The following is a 20,317-nucleotide window of genomic DNA, read 5'->3' on the forward strand; positions in this document are numbered from 1 at the left end:
ACGAACATGGCTGAACAGCTGAGAGTTAAAATACCGTACTCAAGTAGAACCTACGTGATATTGCTTAGCTAGGGTGCAGTGAGGTAGTAGCGTAAATGTATGATTTTTTTCATGTTATACTATGGAATATGGTTTCCAATTACATGTTTCTTTGGTAGGCAGGTTTTCAGCACCGTGGGTGTTAATAATAAAAATTAATAGATACTACTTGAAGAGAAAGAGTGAGATTTTAACTACTTATAGTATTCTGAATAAAAGGTTTGCTCTCCCCTTACAGAAAATTGTCTGGAGCATTTTTAAGCTGACTACCCACTTGAACAGTTACCATAAATAGATAATTCTACAAGTACTTGGGATCTTCTGGTTTTTATCTGTTATTACTGTATTGTCCTGCTTCCAGACTACTTAGTAGACTCCAACAGCATGAGAATAGGAAATCTTGGTTCTATAATAATACATAGAGTGCAAATCAGTGCCATAGTGAAAGAAGACAATCTTCCTTTAGGTGTGACACAATACAGTGGGAGAGAGGGAACATTCAACCCAGTAGGCATGAATAGAGCAAATTTGCTTCCGAAATCCCATTATACTTTTTCAACAGATTCCACACCTCATTCAGCACACATCATCTAGGTATAGATGAGAACTGTATGGACAAGGATGTTGTGTCTTGGCTTAATTGTTACAGACCTTGGAAACTCAGTGTGTGAGGAAAAGAGATAGGAACCATTTAAGGCAGCTGAACGCCACCTGGAAGAATCAGATTTTCTCCCTACCATAGTTCCAGGCTGGACTGCAGAATAGCTGAGAACTCAGCTGCAGCTGAAAACTAACTGAGGTTATTTTTAACATGGGCTCACATGTATTAATTACCCAAATCAAGCATTTTGCTCGCTTGTCTGTTACCACTATCTTTCCATGCTGTGCCTGCTTGTGGAGATAAGACAGTCCTGTCACTTTGCAGGGATCAGGTGATGAATTAATATTTAAGAAGTACTCAGTTGCAGTGGTGGTAAATGCCATCAGAAACCAGGGTAGGAACTAGTGCAGGATGGCAACTCTTACAAGGCTTCAGTTTCCACCAGCTGTTGCAGTCTCACCAAAATCAGCACAGCAACCCACTAGTTTTCTTCCCCATATACTTTTCTGTCAAGCATCCCTCTATATGAGTGATCTAAAGAAAGCCTTTGCTTATAAGTTCCCCAAAGCTAAGTCTGTCTGGCAGCACCCCCCTCTCTTCAGCTTACAGCTGGGAAGTCATTTCAATTTAGAGCTTCCATGTTTGGATGCCAAATTGCCATGTCAATTCTGGATGTGTGCTCAGCAGTCACCTCCACTTTTGGTTATGCCTTACATTGCAAGGATATAGCAGAACCTCCAAGATAAATAGGATTAACAAAGCAGGTGCTGGTCCCTTATGTGTGTTCCAGGACCTGCTTTGGAGCATCCTGTATCAGGACAGACAAATGCATGGTAGATATTCTGCCAGCCATGTTTTGCCTTTCTTTCCCTTTGGTTAGGGATGCTGCAGTTTGAAAGTCCTCAGTGCAGGGGACCATGGAGAGACAAGAGTGCATGTGCTTCCATGTTGAGTTTCTCATGTTTGAGTGTTTAAGGCACATGTATGTACCCTAGAATGGAAATGGGAAAATTCATCATCAAAACCTCCAGTTACTGATAAGGATAAACTGTCAGTCAGAGCAAGTTTTTTTGCAGTGTGTATGGTAAACATGCTGTTCAACAATTAACTACTTGGCTCCACCAGTAGCATCTGTTACCTGCACTGAAGGAGGAAGAACTCTCTAGAAAAAGTCACATGACTAAACATAATTTAAGACTAACCACTATAAAGGTGCAATAGCATAACATCTTTACTCTGGGATTTCCTAACTTGCTTTCTTCAGTGAATTTAAAAAATGTTTTGTGTGTAATAGTTAATCAAGCACCATTACTGCTGATCAAGATAAGTTCTGTAGTGACCTCTGATAATTTACTGTTAGGGGTTCTGTGTTTAAACCTGAAATAATAAATAAACCCGAACCCTCACTTATAGCCATTTGAAAATGGTGAAGGAGAGGGTGTCAGCTTAGCATGTCTATAGATTGGTTCCATTAAAATCTATAGATTGGTTCCATTAAAATTAATAGGGCAATATCACATACTTCAATTTGCGTTTGTGCTGAAGTGTCAGTGATTTACAAGATACTAGAATTTATAGAATTGGAAAGATGCAAGAGATGAAAACAACCCTGAAATTAATTTATCCAGGTTGTGATAATATAGAATCATAGAATCATAGAATAGTTAGGGTTGGAAAGGACCTTAAGATCATCTAGTTCCAATAAAATCATCTAGTTCCAACCCCCTGCCATAGGCAGGGACACCTCTAACTAAACCTTGTCACCCAAGGCTCTGTCCAGCCTGGCCTTGAACACCGCCAGGGATGGAGCATTCACAACTTCCCTGGGAAACCCATTCCAGTGCCTCACCACCCTCACAGTAAAGAACTTCTTCCTTATATTCAATCTAAACTTCCCCTGTTTAAGTTTGAACCCATTACCCCTTGTCCTATCACTACAGTCCCTAATGAAGAGTCCCTCCCCAGCATCCTTGTAGGCCCCCTTCAGATACTGGAAGGCTGCTATGAGGTCTCCACACAACTTCTCCAGGCTGAACAGCCCCAACTTTCTCAGCCTGTCTTTACATGAGAGGTGCTCCAGCTGCCTTGTTTATACTCGTGGCCCTCCTCCGGACTTGTTCCAACAGTTCCATGTCCTTCTTATGTTGAGGACACCAGAACTGCACACAATACTCCAAGTGAGGTCTCATAAGAGCAGAGTAAAGGGGCAGGATCACCTCCTTCGACCTGCTGCTGGTCATGCTCCTTTTGATGCAGCCCAGGATACGGTTGGCTTTCTGGGCTGCAAGCACACACTGAAGTCGGCTCATGTTCAGTTTCTCATCAACCAACACACTAAGTCCTTCTCCACAGGGCTGCTCTGAATCTCTTCTTTTCCCAACCTGTAGCTTTGCCTGAGATTGCTCCAGTCCAGGTGTAGGACCTTGCACTTGGCATGGTTAAATTTCATAAGGTTGGCATCAGCCCACCTCACAAGCATGTCAAGGTCCCTCTGAATGGCATTCCTTCCCTCCAGCGTATCAACTGAACCACACAGCTTGGTGTCATCAGCAAACTTGCTGAGGGCGCACTCAATCCCACTGTCCATGTCACAAAGATGTTGAACAAGACCAGTCCCAACACCAATCCCCGAGGGACACCACTTGTTACTGGTTTCCAACTGGACATAATATGTATTATAATATATTTATAATATATTTTTCTCTTTTTTATTGCTGTGTTTTGCTGAGGCATGCTCACTCTTTAATGGCTTGTTAGTTTTCCTCTGTTGTTTAAAGAAGACTGGAAGATCAAGAAACAACCCAGAGAAAGGCAGGAGATGGAGAAAAATAATTTGTTCTTTTATTCCAGAGGCCTCAGTCAGGGTAGTGGTGGCAGTGGGCTGGGTTCTAGAGCATGTAGCAAAGCAGTCTGTGCCCCAAAGGACTTCTCAGGTAATTTAAAAGGAAATATGATGTGTATACATAACTAAAGGGAAGGTAGCTGTAGGTACCTGAGAGAAGACCAGATGGTTGCACAAATGAGCTGTGTGCACAGCTTGATTTCTCTGAGGATATTTTTTTTAATGCTTAGGAATAGATATCAGTGCCTTCCTCATTAGTGACAGCTCATTTACAACTGAAGAATAAATTAATCAGAAAACAGAGAAGGAACATGGAAACTACAGAGGAAAGGGGAGAGGGATTGTCAGGAAAGTGAAGAAAACAAAAACTGTTGTAAAACTGGATGTCAGACTTCGTATTTATCAGAATGGGATTAATTTGCTCTTAGTTCATTGACTTTAAAAGGAAAAAAATACAATAGAATAATTCTGGTTGTAAGCCAAAAGCAATTTTTTCCATCTTTCTGTCTAGAAAGGTGTTTTCTAAATATGTTCCTGTTTTGGTTTTCAGCATGAGGCTTCATCACAACCTGCTTAAAAACTCAAGAAAAAGTAATAATGTCTAGGAGCTTTTGTGGCTTAAAGTTACAGCTGGGCCAGGTTTTTTTATAGAGCAGCTGGAAGCTGTGTTCATGCCTAGGGCACTCGAAGTAGAAGGAAAAAGATTATTCTTGTTTGGTTTTGTTGTTTTTTATTCAAAGTATAAATCTTTATGCAAATGTCACGGTTATTGCCGTTTCTTCTCAAATAGTATAAACCATAAATTTTTGCCCTCTTTTATTATCATGGAGGGATAGTTGATCCACTCTGAGTCAGCCTGAGAAGAAGTAGGAGGATGAAGCTGTGAAAAGTTGAAGGTAAACTGAATTTAAAGGGGATGACTCTTGTCAGTAAGGTGTTTTGTCAATGGAAAATACTGTAGTAGAGGAAACATCATTCATCTAGTGATAAATGTTAGATATAGCGTGCTATGGAAGACCATCTTTAATCAGGAGAGAGGCTCATTTTTACTTCATGAAGAATCAAAAGTACAGAAAAGTTCATCCTAGTGCAGACGCAGAGGCTAAGCCCAGAGGTGCAGCACTGGAGGGCAGTGATCTCATGTGGGGGCACACAGCATAGCTCTGACTAGCTTGCTTTTTGGGGTTGTGTGCCTTGCTGCTTCTCCTGGAAGTAACACAGGGCCAGTTTGAGCACTTGTGCAATACTGGCTGCATAGATATGTATGAGGGGGCCACCTTCTTCACCTCTGTGCTACCATTACAGACCCTCCAGTGATTCTCATTTGTTAACTCTGTACTGAGGTACCAATAAGAAGCAGCTAAACAATAGGATAAATAGATAACTTTCTAGCAGTTCCTCAAATTTGGATTTGAAAGACCATCTACTCAGTGAATTCTTACACACTGTAAAATCATTATACTTGATGCCTGCTTCTGTCTGAGAATCAGCATCTTGTAGTGATTGGCTGGGACAAGTCAGATGGGAAAGCTCGAGTGATCTGGACTTAATAGGAAAAGTTTACATCTGAACCCTGAATTTAAATTGCAGTTTGTTCTTCTTGCAGTCTCTGACATTTTCTGTACTGTGCTTATGATGGATTGTTTTCTGATGTTTCTTACCCCCTGTTTTTCAGATGGTGGGCAGGAGAATGGCAGAAATGTTCAACCACATGTGGCCCAACAGGCCAGAAGAAGCGAACTGTTCTTTGTATCCAGACCGTGGGATCTGATGAGCAGGCACTGGCTGTCACAGAGTGCCAGCACTTGCTTAAACCAAAGACCCATCTGTCATGCAACAGAGATATCTTGTGCCCATCTGACTGGACAGTGAGCAACTGGACTGAGGTAAATTGATGTCAACTGTAACACTGAACATTTTTTGGGTTTTTGAAGGGTTTCTTTCAAAATTACTTATTACAGTCAGCAAAGAGGATCCAATGATCAGATCTCTGAGGACCTTAGCAAGTGTGGTGTGTTAACTGTTTCTGGGGATTTGGATTGCTGAGCTTTTGGGACTGTAGAACAGAACATGCTTGCACACTAAAAAAGTCTGTGTAGTACTCATTTTTTCTGTGGACTAGATGGGGGGAGGCTCTGTGTCATGTCTGTAGGCCTACAAAGAAGCATTTTTACATTCTTTACATTCATATCTTTTACATCCATAACTCTGCTGGTTTTGCCATAGCATGCAAGCTTTTTGATTCTAGTGTTAGTCTGAAGCCCTAACGGATCATTAGAATGCCTGTGTATCCTCAAGAGTTAACTAAATATTGTACAGTTATTTCACTAGCAGCCTGGTGACTGCAGAATATGAGGTCATCAGAACAATGACTGCAATATACTACATTTATTTAAATATACTGCAACATATTTTGCAATGTCTATTAGTATTAGTAGGGAACACTTATTTGATGTGCTTTGTCTGTTTGTGGAAGGGCCTCATGCAGGGGTTTCATATCTTCACATTCCACTGAAGGCCAGGAGAGTTCAGGATCCCCAACATGTGGAGCAGTGTACATCCCCATGAAAAATAAAAAAGCACCAAGATATTTCTTCTGGAATGGGAAGGAGTAGGGTTTGAGCCATGTGATATTTTAAATTACTTTATTCCGATTCTGTATTGTAGTACCATTTGCTCATGGTTCCCTTCACAAATAGGCAGTTTAGCTGATAGATTAGCTGATTAGATAACAAATGCACAACAAGTATTTTCTATTTCAGGTGTCAATAAAACCAGTTTACTAAGTTCTTCAAAACTTCCAAGACCAGTGATCTGGATGCAGGAGTCAAACCCACCATTAACAAGTTTGACGAAGATACCCCGGGGGGGGGAGGGCTGTTGGCTCTCTTGAGGGACAAGATGCCCTGCAGAAGGATCTAGATAGATCAGAGTATTGTGCAGTGATTAATGGGATGAAATGTAAGAAGTCCAAATGCTGGATTTTGCATCTAGGATGGAATAATGCTGGGCATAAGCATAGATTAGGAGAAGAGTGCCTGGAGAGCAGCCCTGCAGAAAGGGATCTGGGGGTGCTGGTAGACAGCAGGCTCTGTGTGAGTCAGGAGTGTGTCCCAAGAGGGTAAACCCCATCCTGGGGTGCATCAGCCACAGCATCACCAGCCGGTCAGCAGGGGTGATTCTCCCACTGTATTCAGAGTTGGTGCAGCCTCACCTGGAGCACTGTGGGCAGTGCTAGGACCCACCATTAAAAAGGATGTGAAGGTCCTTGAATGTGTCCAGAGGAGGCAACGAGGGAGGCACTGAGCTCTGCTGCCTGGTACCCAGTGACAGGACAGATGGGAATGGTTCAAAGCTGCGCCAGGAGAGGTTCAGACTGGACACCAGGAAGGATTTTTTTACTGAGATGGTGGTCGAACACTGGAATAGGTTTCCTAGAGAGATCAACAGTGCCCCAAGCCTGTCAAGTATTTAAGAGGCATTTGGACAATGTCGTTAACAACAGGCTTTAACTTTTGTTCAGCCCTGAAGTGATCAGGCAGTCAGACTAGATGATCATTGTAGGTCAGTTCCAACTGAAAATATTCAATTTCCTTTTTGAAAGATCCTCTCCCTTATTTCTCCCAGCTGGTTTTGGTTTTGGTTCTGGGTTTTTTTACAAACTCAGTGTTTTTGAAAGCAGGTTCAAATAATGAACTAGTAGAGTTTTGTAACAGTATTCATTCAGTTTATGCTGCCCATAAACCATCATCACTGAATGTTGATTGTTTTGTAAACTGAGTGGACACCGTGTTTTAACTGCCTGTGAAAAAATAGACTTGGGATTACATGGCTAGCAGTACAATATATAGAAATGACATGCTATTACAGAATACTGCCAGTGCTCCTTTGTCATTGGATTGTATTTGCAAGTTACTGATAAAAATGAATTTCTACTCCTATAGAAATTGGGGAGGGAGTATAAGACAGACTATTTTACCTGCAGAAATTAAAGTATTGTCAGGAGACTTGTGACTGCAGAATGTTCTTTCTCGGTGAATGTACAGGAGAGATTTTATACTGGCATAACTTCTGTCTGCATTTATCTGGTTGCTAGAAAGTCTATATTTTGTAAGCCAAATGATTAGGCAGAAAATGAGGGTAGAGTGTTGTAGCTATTCTGAAATACCTTTTTAGTACTTGGCCATAATCTAAAGCAGAGATTTTCAAAGCTAATTCTGGAAGGCAGTCATTACCCCAAAAAGTTAATGAGGTTGGATGTTCCTTTTAACTCACACAAATGCTAATCTAAGTCATCCAAGTGCCAAAGTCTGACAAGTGTGTTGCATTTCTGTGTAAGCAGCAACATAGTCAAATGCAGCTTATGTAAACTTCCGTAGCTCTGAGTACTTTGATGTGCTATAGAGCTGAATGTGCAAGGCAGACAGAATAGGTAATGAACTTACCTACTCTGAGGTTACTTTGCTTTCTTCCGCACTGCTTTTGCTGCAGAGCTGATGTTATTTTACAAGTGTTAACAGTAGACAGTGTCTCATTAAAACAAGGTCACTGGTGTTTCTACTGCCCTGTGACCTAGACTAGCTCTAAAAAAGGGCTTTAAAATGCTGGCAGTAGGAGTATTCATCACTTCATCACTTAAGCACCTGGTTTACGATAGCTAAATTAGCTGGTCAGGCTCCTTCACATCCTAGGACGACTTCCTCCAGCCTGTTGCATTTTACATCTCCAGCCAGCCAGCCTTAATACCTCAAACCAGAGAAGTGCTCACATTTAAATAGATGCCAGGTAGGGTACTACTCTCAGTAGTCTATAATTTAGGAGAGATGTACTAGCAGCCCTGGCATCACATCGTAGTTGCATTAAGACTGAATGAAAAATCCATTTCATAAAGTTAGCAAAGATATGTGAGTTGCCTGGATGTGGATGATAGCAGTGGGTTTGTGGCACTTTTTGTAGCCAGCATTAAGCCAGTCAGGTATGGTTTTTGATGGCAAGTTTTTAGTCTGTTTTTTATAACCCTGGTGGAAAAGGTACTGGCTAAACAACTTTTGTGATTCACTGAAGAAATAAAATTCTAGCATATTACTTTTTTATTTTGCCCTTATTGTGTAGTCTTTTTTCACTGCTGTTTCCCCAAGGCAACATTTAGTGTTCTAAGTGTTTGTCAAGAGCTCCATGCTAGAACATCACTAGGATAAAGGGCTTGTTCCTCAGGAAAAGCTTTGTTATTATTTATAATGATGATTCTTAATGATAAACAGATGCCATTTGATACTTACTTTTATTGTTATGTGCAGCAGAATGAAGAAGGAAGATAGCAATAATTCTGTTTTGTTTGCAGTGCACAGTTACTTGTGGTGGTGGAATAAGGACTCGTAATGTCACTTGTGCCAAAAATAACAAAGAGCCTTGTGATACTTCCAAGAGACCAAACTCTAAGGCCCTGTGTGGTCTCCAGCAATGTCCTTCTGCTGGAAGATTTCTGATACCCCGACTGGCACCCAGAAGAGGAAAGATTATAATCAGGAAAACAACTGCTAATCCCAAAGAGACTCCTCACAGAATACCCATACCAAGCCTGAGGTCCCATACAACAACAAAAGTACCCAAGCCTGGAAGTGTAACTCCCTGTTTGCCTATATCCTCTGGTTTAGGTAATGTCTCAGAGGAAGAAGGAACAGCCAACAGAAAGTTACAAAATAATTTTTCTGGACCAAGTGATGTTTACAATCATCCAGTTGTTTCTACTGAAAATAGTTCGTACCAAAACACTACTTCATGGCCTTTTCACAATAGCTTAAATACTGAAATTATAAAACATGTTCAAAATACTTCTGGAAGTGAGCCATTTTCTACTGTAGAGAGTGAGGTGCAAAGAATTGAGGACACTCCCATCTCCTCTTTTACCAGTAATCCAGAAATAACTTCCAGTTATGATTATTTAACCGAAGAATCTGATTACATGGACGGGACACTTGGAGGCAGTGAAAAACCGATTGATCTCCTTTACAGCACGGAACTGAATCCTGAAATCAGAACCAAGAGCACAACCCTGCATACTGTGTCTCCTGTCCTTCAAAATGAGAGTATGACTTCTCAGGCCCCACCAGCAACTCTTCACCAAGACCCTTCTACTCTCCTTCCTGTTAGCAGAGCAGCACAAGGGTTGGCGTTTCCAGCAACAGCTGGAAATATCAGACTGCAAATTGATGTACCTGTTGTAGAAGTAATTAACCCACAAGCATCAGTTACAGTAACACCCACAGTGTTTGGTCACATACCAAGAGATCAGACTGACATCAGAAGAGAAAGGAAGCTACCTGAAACTGTAACGACCGGCACACAGTCGTCAGCTCTAGAGCCTGCTCTCAGGAACCGAAGTGCAACATCTGGGGGTATTTTAACCGATGTCAAAGGAAACAGCCACCTGATAACATCCAACAGTTTGCCTGGTGATGCCTACTGGGTGGTAGGCAACTGGAGTGAGGTAAGTTATTTTTAACTCCTAAAAAGTGGAGGGTGTGAACTGCTGTCTGAACTACTGCTGAGGACATAAAGCTTCATAGTTTGTTAACAGTTATCTAAAAGGAGTGTCATACATTTTTATGCAATGCTTGTCACGAGGAAAAAAAAAAGAATGGTAACTTGGATTATCTAATACTAGATTGCTTACACAGAATATGTCTGCATTTGTGGATTCTGCAGAACTATGCATAACTGGTCACTTGCATTTTCTCAGCTGAACGTTCCCAAGTCCATGGGGCCTGATGGGATTTGTCCCAGAATGCTGAAGGAGTTAGTGAATGTTACGGCAGGACCCCTCTTGACCATCTACCAAAGTTCTTGAGAGTCAGGGGAGGTTCCCGCTGACTGCCAGTGTTACTCAAGTGTACAAAATTATTGTTACTCCAGTGTCTGAAATTATACCAGTGTACAAAATTATACCTTTATCAGCAGTCCTGGTCTAGTGGGCAGGTCCCAGGGGGTTGGAGGTTGGTCAGTGTGATGATTCTCTACAAAAAGGGCAGAAAGGAGAGGTTGGTCTGCTGGAGGGTAGGAAGCTCTGTAGAGGGATCTGGGCAGGCTGGATCCATGAGCTGTGGCCAATGGGATGAGGTTCAACAAGGCGAAGTGCCGGGTCCTGCACTTGGGACACAACAACCCCAACCCTATGCAATGGTTGAGGCTTGGGGAAGAGTGGCTGAAAACTGCTCAGTGGAAGGGGGCCTGGACATGTTGACTGATGGAGCTGAACATGAGCCAGCTTGTGCCCAGGCAGCCAAGAAGGCCAATGGCATCCTGGCCTGTACCAGCAATAACATGGCTTCCTAGAGAGGTGGTCAATGCTCCAAACCTGTCAGTGTTTCAGAGTTGTTTTGACAATGCCCTTAATAATGGGCTTTAACTTTTGGTCAGGCCTGAAGTGGTCAGGCAGTTGGACTATAGGATCGTTGTAGGTCTCTTCTAACTGAAAAAAACCCTCTATTCTGTTCTAAAGCTTTCCAGAGACATGATGTTCAGGTTTGTTTATAACCAGAAATACCTCAAGGGTTTTGTTTTAGAGTACAGCAAAATATGAAGCAATTAGGTGAATCCTGGAGACACTAAAAGAATATGTGTGTATTTCCAAATAAGTACATAACATGAGTTAGCTGTAGATGTGCTTTTATGTTGCAGCCTTCAGTTACATACAATTTCTGTCTAAATTATGTCTGTTTTCAAACTTACGATGTGACCAGGGTCATGTAGATAAATTAGCTATGTTACTGTGTAATGCACATTAATAGTATGGATACTTACACATATTTTCAGTTGTTTGTTAACAGATTATTGTGGTGAATTTCTCTCGCATCCCACTGTCAGTGTTTGTATCCACCATTAGCAAATGCCTCTCTAAACTCAGAGCAGCTTTCAGCCTCATAAAACCAGTTTGAATCTACAAAGCAAAGATAAGAATATTAGTCCAAAGTTAAACCAGTATATCCAGGGTTCATAATTTGTCCAGCACATGTAGGTGGGAGACACTGTAATACGGAATTCTGCAGCTTTGTTTGAAGTTTACGTGACTGCATATTGGAACTGTTTTGTAGTAGTGGTAACATAAAATTAGAAGTGTATATTTCAGAAATGCTATAGTCTGTCCTAGTGATTCTTTATCTCCATTAAAAATACATTCCTTACATATAATCAACATCCTTTGTACTCTAAATGAAGATTCTATTTTTTATGTGCAGATCACAGACAATAATTGTCTTCCTAATAACTGTTTTGGGGACTGATTTCTAAACAAAACAATCTGATACTTTTTAGATTTTTTTACACATTCCTAAATATTTCCAGTATTTTCTAAATGTCCAGTGGTTTTGTTGCTCTCTTATGGACTTGATTCAGTTTCATCATATATTTCTTTATAAATGATGTTCATTATCGCCCCAGCTGGTATTTGTCAGATAAAATGGAATAATTGATGTCATTTTATTTATGACCCTCCTTGTGAATTATGGGATCAGATTTGTCTTGTTTTAGAACTGTCATACTTTTGATTTCTTCAGTTTGTGGTCCATTGTAAACCCTGGATTCCTTAATGCAGTATTTCTAGATCAGCAGATGTTCTGAGGTTGGTTTGGGATGTGTGTAAACGTTTGCATGTGTGTGTGTATGTGTGTATAAAAGGTTCTCACTACATGGAGTATTTTGCACATGTTTTTGAATTTAAGGTTAGTGTTTTCTTACAATTTTTAGCTTGGTGAGATGTTTTTGAATTCAGATTGTGTCCTCCAACATTCCTGACAACTCTTCCAGCTTGGCATCATCTGCAAATGTTTTAAGTGCATGCCGTCCTTCGTTAAATTAGTGAGTGTTGATACTGAAGACAGCTTGGCTCTGAACAGAGCCCTGCAGGACCTTTTCAGTTTTACACTGAATCACCAAAGACCACTTTACTACAGTTTTTCAGTTAGCTGTGCACCAATCTCGAAATTATTTCACCTAGATCATATTTCCAACATTTGCTAAAGAATGCTGTATGTGATCATGTCAGAATACATCCCATCTGTCTATTTTCATTAAGCCAGGTATCCCTGTCAGAGAACGATATTGAATTGAATATTTTGTGCTAGATAGGTACATGTGGGCTGTTTCACTGCTTTATCTTCTTTGTTAGTATTTACAATTTTGATCTCTTCCATATCCTTTTGTGAATTAAAGTTAGATGAAGTGTTGCATTAGACCATAGATCTGGCTTTTTCTCTTCCTAAAGATAACTTGACAAGCATCCTAAAGATAACTTGAAATATGTTCTTCTCTAATCCTCTGGGACTTTTCCAAACTATTCCAAACAGATAAAAGATTATTCAAGAACACTTGAATGAATAATGAGGTAACATCAATACATTCGATTTCACAGAACTGATTAAATCAATTTGAGGATCCTTAATGGATCTAACCTTACTCATCTTTAATGTTTTAGTAATCTTTTGCTATTCTCATTCAAGCTTTTTTTTTTTTTTTCTCCTTAAAATTAACTTTATGTGAAGCCTGGCACATTTAACTTTGCTTTTTTTTGGTTTTTTTTTCCAACTTTGAAGAAGAAAAAGTGGTGAAAAGGAGAATTTGTGGACTCTCTGTCTTTGGAGATATTGTGAAGCCATCTGGACACTCTCCTGAGTAGGGCAAAAGAGTGCCAATGACACTAGTGCTTCTGTGTGTAACTCTTAACTTCTTTCCTACTACTCTCCCAGGTCATTCTGGGCTGTTACTTTTCCCTTTCTAAGAGTTATCTGGGTATCAGATATACCCCATGACCACCATATCTGCTGACACTCTCCTGAGTAGGGCAAAAGAGTGCCAATGACACTAGTGCTTCTGTGTGTAACTCTTAACTTCTTTCCTACTACTCTCCCAGGTCATTCTGGGCTGTTACTTTTCCCTTTCTAAGAGTTATCTGGGTATCAGATATACCCCATGACCACCATATCTGCTCATTCGGCACTTCTCTTACTAGTCATGGAAAATCACCTGCACTTCCTCCTTCTGTAATAGACATCTACTGTGACAAGAAGTAGTCTTGGTTCCTGAATGACAAAAGGAAAAGCAGAAAGTCTTCCTGAACTTCAGAGTGGTTGGTCTTTATGTGACATGAAACAATTGTCAAGAAAGCTAAAGCTTTCTCCGAGTACTATTTTCAACATCATGTCTTTCTGTCTTGGCTCTGAATCTTCTCACAGCAATTTTTGAAAGAACCCTGCTGTATTTCACCTCGCTCAGACTAGAACATAAAGCTTTGTAAGTAGGATCTGGCCAACATCATCCCTGAACCTTTGTTCTTCTCAGGAATGGTCAGAAGGGGGCTTTGGTCAAAGACTAAGCAGCCCTTCAGTAAAGACATGGTGTTTTCAGACTCGTACAGCGGGGCTGGAGGAGCCAGCAAACAGCAGACAAAAAAAGGACAGTGAGTCCTCCTGAACGAGCAAGTTGTCTTGGACAGATACGTGACTATGCAAATCTAAACAGTGGTATGCGGTCCACTTCAGCAGGATCTTTGTGGCCTCTTGGACAGATGTTCCAGGAGTCTCAGAACCTGGAGATGGCGTGCTGCGGAGACCTTGCAGATGCACTCTCTTCATAATGTGCAAATTTCCCAAAGTTCCTGATTGTGGCCATTAATGTTTTTTCATTTCTTTGACTGAATCTGGTAACAGTTCCATGTCTTCAGCATTTGGGTTGTCTGTTGTTTTTTTTTCTCTGCCTTAACTTCAGCTTAGCTTTCCTTATCTTTCCGAGGACACTTACTCAGTTTCCCTGTTTAACTCTTCCCCTAGTGCATAGGGAGTTCAAACCACATAATAGCAGTTGCCTTCTTTATCATTTTGCTGACTTAAACCAAGATTATTTATGCTGTTTCTCATGCCAGCTACAGGCTGCTTAGTGCGTGTTGGATTTAACTCTGTGTATATAGTTCACTGCCTCTCCCTTTTAAATGTAAATGGGTGTTTCCAGCCACTTTTCACCCCTTCCTGCTTCAGAATAAAATGATACTGACTTTTTTGTTGAACTCTTGGGATCCGGATTGGCATGATCAATATTCTCTTACCTCAGCCACTAAAACTCTCCCAAATGTTGGAAACACCTGCTCTCTGAACTCATTTCAAAAATCCTTTTCCTGCACAGTTTTTGCAAGAGCCTCATATAATTTATTTCAGATTTTCAGCATCCTGCACTCCATTTGCTGAATGTCTCATGAGCAGTACTGGGGATAGAGAGGTAACAGTGCTGAAGATTGGATGCAATGACATTTTACACTGGATCCCCAAAGACAGCAGAAGGAAACAATGGAACAGCTGGTATGGATTTAGAAGGTCTCACTCAGCATGAGTTTGCCAGAGAAGAGCAGTGTACAAGAGCTGGTACAAATTAGAATTTGCATTGTCTTAACAAAGCAACAGAACCTGAAGTAAGACTTAGGTGAATTTGAAATCTTCCCTTGAGTATCTCAGATAAGCTAGGCCGTCTAAAATAGATCTAAATACTTACATTGATTGATTAATCTTGATTGTTTCCATAATGATTCACTAATGCTGCATTTGCCCCTGGGCTTTCCTCTCACCCATGTGCAGTGTTCTACCACGTGTGGAATGGGGGCTTTCTGGAGACACGTGGAGTGCAGCAGCAGGAACACATCTCACTGTCAGCACTCGAAAAAGCCTGATCCTGCAAGGAAATGTTATCTCCGCCCGTGCGCTAGCTGGAAGACAGGAAATTGGAGCAAGGTAACCTGATTCAGAGCTGTGTGTGAACAGTAAGCTTGCTAGTTCAAAGAATAGCAGGTTCAAAATACTTCATTTTAAAAATAATTATTTACTCAGTGAATGCATGCGTGATTCCCAGATGACCATTCAGCACTAATTTCCTAATTTCCTGAATAAGCTATTTATGGAAACGCATCTCCTGTGAATTCTGTTCTTCCTGTGTAGGGGCCAGGCTCATCAACTCTTTCATCTAGAGCTAAAGCGTGTCCATGCTCTGTGGAGATCCTAGGTCAAAGCTGTAGATATTTGCATATGGCATCTTTTTGATCTCTGCCTCAAGAGGCATGTCCTGATTTTAAGAAGCAAGTGGACATTTCGGAGAGGGTGTTAATATGTTTGTATTAACCTTTGCCACCCTGTATTATCTCTTAATGCAATATGGTCTGTTCCCCATTCATGTAACTTCCAAGTTTTACATTACAAAACCTAAGGAAAGATGTACTGGGGAGAATGCTTGCCATGACTAGGGTCTTACTTGTTCCTTGTTATGTAGACAGGTGAGGTCAAGAGAGAAAAGTGTCCAAGGTAGTAGGTGGAATCCAAGGAGTTGCATTTTAGTTCTTTTTTGGTATTATAAGATGTGTGATGAGCATCTGGAAGGTCTTCAATGACTTCTTGAAGCTTGTTATGTTTTTGTCTTTATGATGTCTAAAGCTGAGGCTTCAAGCATGGGGTTATTTTTCAAGACTCAAAAGAGAAAAACTATAAAATTCTATTTGCAGTAATGTTGGTTTAATAAAGAAAAAAGCAGATCTCTCTAACTTTGTCAATATGTATGATTTTGCAGATAGCATTGTTTCCATTGGGCTAGAGGACAGATTCATAAAAAGAAAAGATTAGTTACAGAACTTGTGTTGTATAATTGAGCTCTTCGACATAGAATTGATTTGTACATGAAACACATGCCTTTCTAGAAAGTCCACAAGAGGCCAAGGCATTGTGTAACCATTTCAAGCATTGGAAAGTCATTTAAAATGATATGTAGATATCTGCAGTTCCAGTTGCAATAGGTCATATTTCACCTTAACTTTTTCTTTATAAATGTTACTGCTCTTGTAACAAGTGGGTGCTAGTTACGTCACAGAAAGCAGCTTGAAATCGAGTTTAATGATAAAATACTACAGAAAACAAATGTTCTAAAATGTCTATCCAGTTGTGAGGCCAGTTTGAGACAAAAGGCTTTTCCTTGCAGATTTCTGTTGTGTTAGCCACCCCTAATTTCCAGCAATTGAACTATACAAACCTGATCTCAATTTCATATATAAAAATTGCTAATTTTTTTTTTTTGCTTTTGCATGTGGCCGTTATTGTAACTTGTTTCAAACATTTTTAAGGCACCTTATCACAACAAGATGGCTGTATTCCCCTACTAGTGTACGAGAGTCGTCTTTGCTCCTTTACTCTCATTTAATTCTTTCCCTCCCCTAAAAGAAAAGTGTTTGAGACTAGGTCTTAATACCCGGGTTTAATACCAAATGTATTTTGCACATCTGGGGGCTATGTGCTCGGTTTCTTGCATAGTCACTTCTGTTTCTATCCAGAGGGACAAAAAATTCTGTGAACAACAGTCTGAACTCCCCCTCCAAACATCCTTTAGGTTTCAGGAAAGTATTATGTTCAATTTCCTTGTTCAACTGAAGAATGCTTATTTACACAGAGGAGAACAGCACCAATTGTTGCACTGCATGGCAATAAAGATGAAAGCTGAAAGTGGTATAGGCAGAATTGGCTAATATGCATTTGTCCCTGTCTCTGGGGGAGCAAATTCAGTTGTTTCTCAGTATCAGGGCAGGTTCTGTGCATTGGTATCTGGGGACAGAACCTGGTGCTTCTGCATGAGGCCTTGGGGTAAGCTCTGAGGAGAAATAGGAGACTGGTAGCGCTCTCTTGGCTCACGTTTAAGCTGAGAAGCAATTTCACAGGCTGTGAGTGGGACTCAGGGTGCCTCTCTCTTCTCACCCAGGCTGCACTTGGATTATGGATCCTCCATGTAAGAGCAAGGAAGGTGAGGGTGGGAGCTGCTACTGTAGGATGAGTCCATTGCCTTTAGTGGTATCAACAGCAGCTCAAGCCTGTGAGCTAAGATGAGGAGTGGTTTTGCCAGCCTGAGTTAAATGATGCCATGGACACCTATGTCTTCCATTGGCTGTTTGAGAATCAACTCAGGCAACTGTGCCTCCTTCCTCATTCTCTTCATACCTGAGAAACAACTAAATTGACAACTTCTGTGCATACAGGGTTCATTTTTTTGTGTTTACTGTATTATGACCCTTCTACAATGACGTATTTTGAAATAGCTGGCAAGATTTCCTAATTAAATATGCCCTTATCTTATTAATGGATATTCCAATGAAGAAAGGGAAGTATTTATATAGTTCTGATTTGTGATGATGAAAACCACAGTGTTTATACCAAACAGCAGATTGTTGTTATGGTAAACTGGAAATTCCCTCTGAGTCAGGATGTTCAAAGCTCAGGCTGTCTTTCTGTGTGACTGGGGAAGCATTAGTGGAGTATCACTTAGATATGTGCCTCTTTCTGTTTTGTGTACAGTGCTCTGCTAACTGCAGTGGAGGTTTCAAGACCCGTGACGTTCACTGCATTGATGTTCGTGAGAAGCGACTCCTCAGGCCTTTTCATTGCCAGTTACTTGGATATAAACCACAAATCAACATCAGTTGTAACATGGAGCCTTGCTTGCAGTGGCATGTGGAGCCCTGGAATGAGGTATTGCTGTTTAAAAGAAGCTTTAGAAAAGAGCAAGTATGTGTCGGTTAAGTGTCTGAGAGACATGCTGTAGGTCAGCTTAGGCTCAAAGGTAGACACACAGCTCATACCACTCAAAGGCTTTGCAGTCCTTGTGTATACTATTATCATGGATGTTTGTAAGACTTCCCAGAATCATTCTTAGGATTGCATGGGATACACAGAGCTGTAGATTACCATACCCTGAAAGAGAGAAGAAAATGGCTTGGAAGATTTGTTTTAGCTATCATACTGGATCAGTAAATGTTATTCATTCAGACTTATTCCTTTTGCTGCCATTTCGATATTACTTTATGATTAATTTAGAATTAATTTTAGAATTTTACACTTTCGGGCTGGAATTTTATGGGGCCAGAGTCTGAGGTCAGACTTAAGTTAAATTTCACTTTTGTAATATAAAATCTGTGGCAACAAACCCATAGGCAGCCAGGCACATATTTGTGTCAGCTAAGGCACTTGGTCTGATTACATTTTGGTGTTTGCACCCACTAAAAGCAGCTTTGGAGACAGCACCACAGTGTTTGAGACACTGTGGACCTGATGCTTTTGGATTCCAAAGGAGGTGATCAGATTGCTTCCTTACAGGCCACTGACAAAACACAGCTGCAATTGGAAGACCAGGATGGGGGTTTCCTTTCAGAGCAGTGAGCAAGGGTTCTAAAAATAAAGTGTAGCCAAGTGATTGCACTCATTTGCCACTTACTTACAGTATTTCATACAAACATTTGTCCAACCCTGACAGTTGTCCTCATGCTAAGAATACTGAATAGATTTGGATTGAAAAGCTTCATTTATCAGATGTCAGCTCTAGACCTCTGTCCATAGGGATGCAGTTCCTTGTAGGACAGGAACAATGCATTATTCAAAGTGTAACTGGCACCTTAGTTCATGTCAATGTACAAAATCTTTTGTGTATTTTAAGCAGGCTCTACTGTAGACCTAGTGAGTAATAGTAAAAATTACTTAGTCATATTGGTCTGTGTGCAGTATGTCATACTAGGATGTGGGAAAAAAAATGTTTAAAAATAACCTGGGTCATTGTCTTTGTATGATGCTTTTATGGCCAAACACTTAATCCATTTTATAGATTGTGTGAATTTTAATGTCCTCAACTGCCTCATAAAAATGAGATGCTGCCTCTCATGAATTTGTACTGTCTGCAGTAAATATTACAGATTAATCCTGCAGACATGCGACTTCCAATCTCGTTAGAGAAATTACTGTTGCCAGTGGTGCTAGTGAGCAGTTCTGTGTTGCCTGTTGTATGTTGCCACTTCCATGTTTTCCTATATTCCATGCATTAATATGTGCCAGGAACAGCTTTTCGCAAGTATTTTGACCAATAAAGGCTTCTTCTTCTCTCTTTCGAAGCATATGAAGAAATAAATGTTTCAGCGTAGAGCTTTTATTCATATCCGGACTGTAAGATTTGATATTGCAGGCTAGCCCGCATCTTTCTAAATCACATGGGTCAGTGACATGCCTCTTGTTACTTGTGGTTCCACTTTTCTAAATGAGGAAGATTTCCTACTGTCATCATGGTCTGTTTCTGGGTTCTCATCCATTCCCACTTCTCACCTTGATGGTTTGTGTACCTCTTCTGTAGTGTTCAAGAACATGTGGTGGTGGACAGCAAAAGCGACATATCTACTGCCCAGAAGAAGGCCACTGTGACTGGACAAAAAGACCTAATGCCATTGCACCATGTAACAGGCAACCTTGTACGCAGTGGACTAACCAGGCATGGGGCCCGGTAGGATTCAGTTCTTGTTCTGTGTCTCGTCATTAGTTGGACATATTTGGTCACATTACCCACTTGTCTGTGAACCTCTGTGCCTGTGGCACGTACAGTTTCTTATGCAGAGCTACAACGGAAGATCTGAAAATTCAGCTGAACGTCTCAGAGTCAGCCCTCTCAGTTCCTTCAGGTCATAAACATGGTATCTTTTCCGTCTTGTTGCTGCAGTAGGTGTTGTTGGGTGGTTGATTGTTTCTGTTTTTGTTTTTCCTTTTCTAATCATAGAACAGTTTGGGTTGGAAGAGACCTTAAAGCTCATCCAGTTACAACCCCCTGCCAAGGGCAGGGACACCTGCCACTAGAGCAGGTTGCTCCAAGCCCCATCCAACCTGGCCTTGAACACTGCCAGGGATGGGGCAGCCACAACCACTCTGGGCAGCTTGTTAGAGTGAAAATAAAAAAGGAGATACCATTGACATACTTCCGTTACTCCTTTAAAATTTTCAACTCTGAGACTACTGGGT

The 20,317-nt window shown here is 40.8% G+C and overlaps 2 protein-coding genes across 2 annotated transcripts in view; one reads left to right on the plus strand and one right to left on the minus strand.

Moving 5' to 3' along the window:
- The window catches only part of ADAMTS12 (ADAM metallopeptidase with thrombospondin type 1 motif 12), a 158,092-nt gene that overhangs the window by 131,912 nt on the left and 5,863 nt on the right, over nucleotides 1–20,317 (plus strand). Inside the window, exons 18-22 of the mRNA XM_061354725.1 lie at nucleotides 5,158–5,368; nucleotides 8,824–9,969; nucleotides 15,098–15,250; nucleotides 17,843–18,016; nucleotides 19,662–19,808. Coding sequence (XP_061210709.1) covers nucleotides 5,158–5,368; nucleotides 8,824–9,969; nucleotides 15,098–15,250; nucleotides 17,843–18,016; nucleotides 19,662–19,808 — 1,831 coding nt within the window. The remainder of the gene's footprint in view (nucleotides 1–5,157; nucleotides 5,369–8,823; nucleotides 9,970–15,097; nucleotides 15,251–17,842; nucleotides 18,017–19,661; nucleotides 19,809–20,317) is intronic.
- The window catches only part of TARS1 (threonyl-tRNA synthetase 1), a 112,398-nt gene that overhangs the window by 47,699 nt on the left and 44,382 nt on the right, over nucleotides 1–20,317 (minus strand). The window lies entirely within an intron of this gene.

This window comes from Neopsephotus bourkii, unplaced genomic scaffold (assembly GCF_033783945.1).
Source record: "Neopsephotus bourkii isolate Nb327-2 ecotype Australia unplaced genomic scaffold, CSIRO-AGI_Nbou_v1 NB_744, whole genome shotgun sequence".
NCBI classification, from domain to species: domain Eukaryota; kingdom Metazoa; phylum Chordata; class Aves; order Psittaciformes; family Psittacidae; genus Neopsephotus; species Neopsephotus bourkii.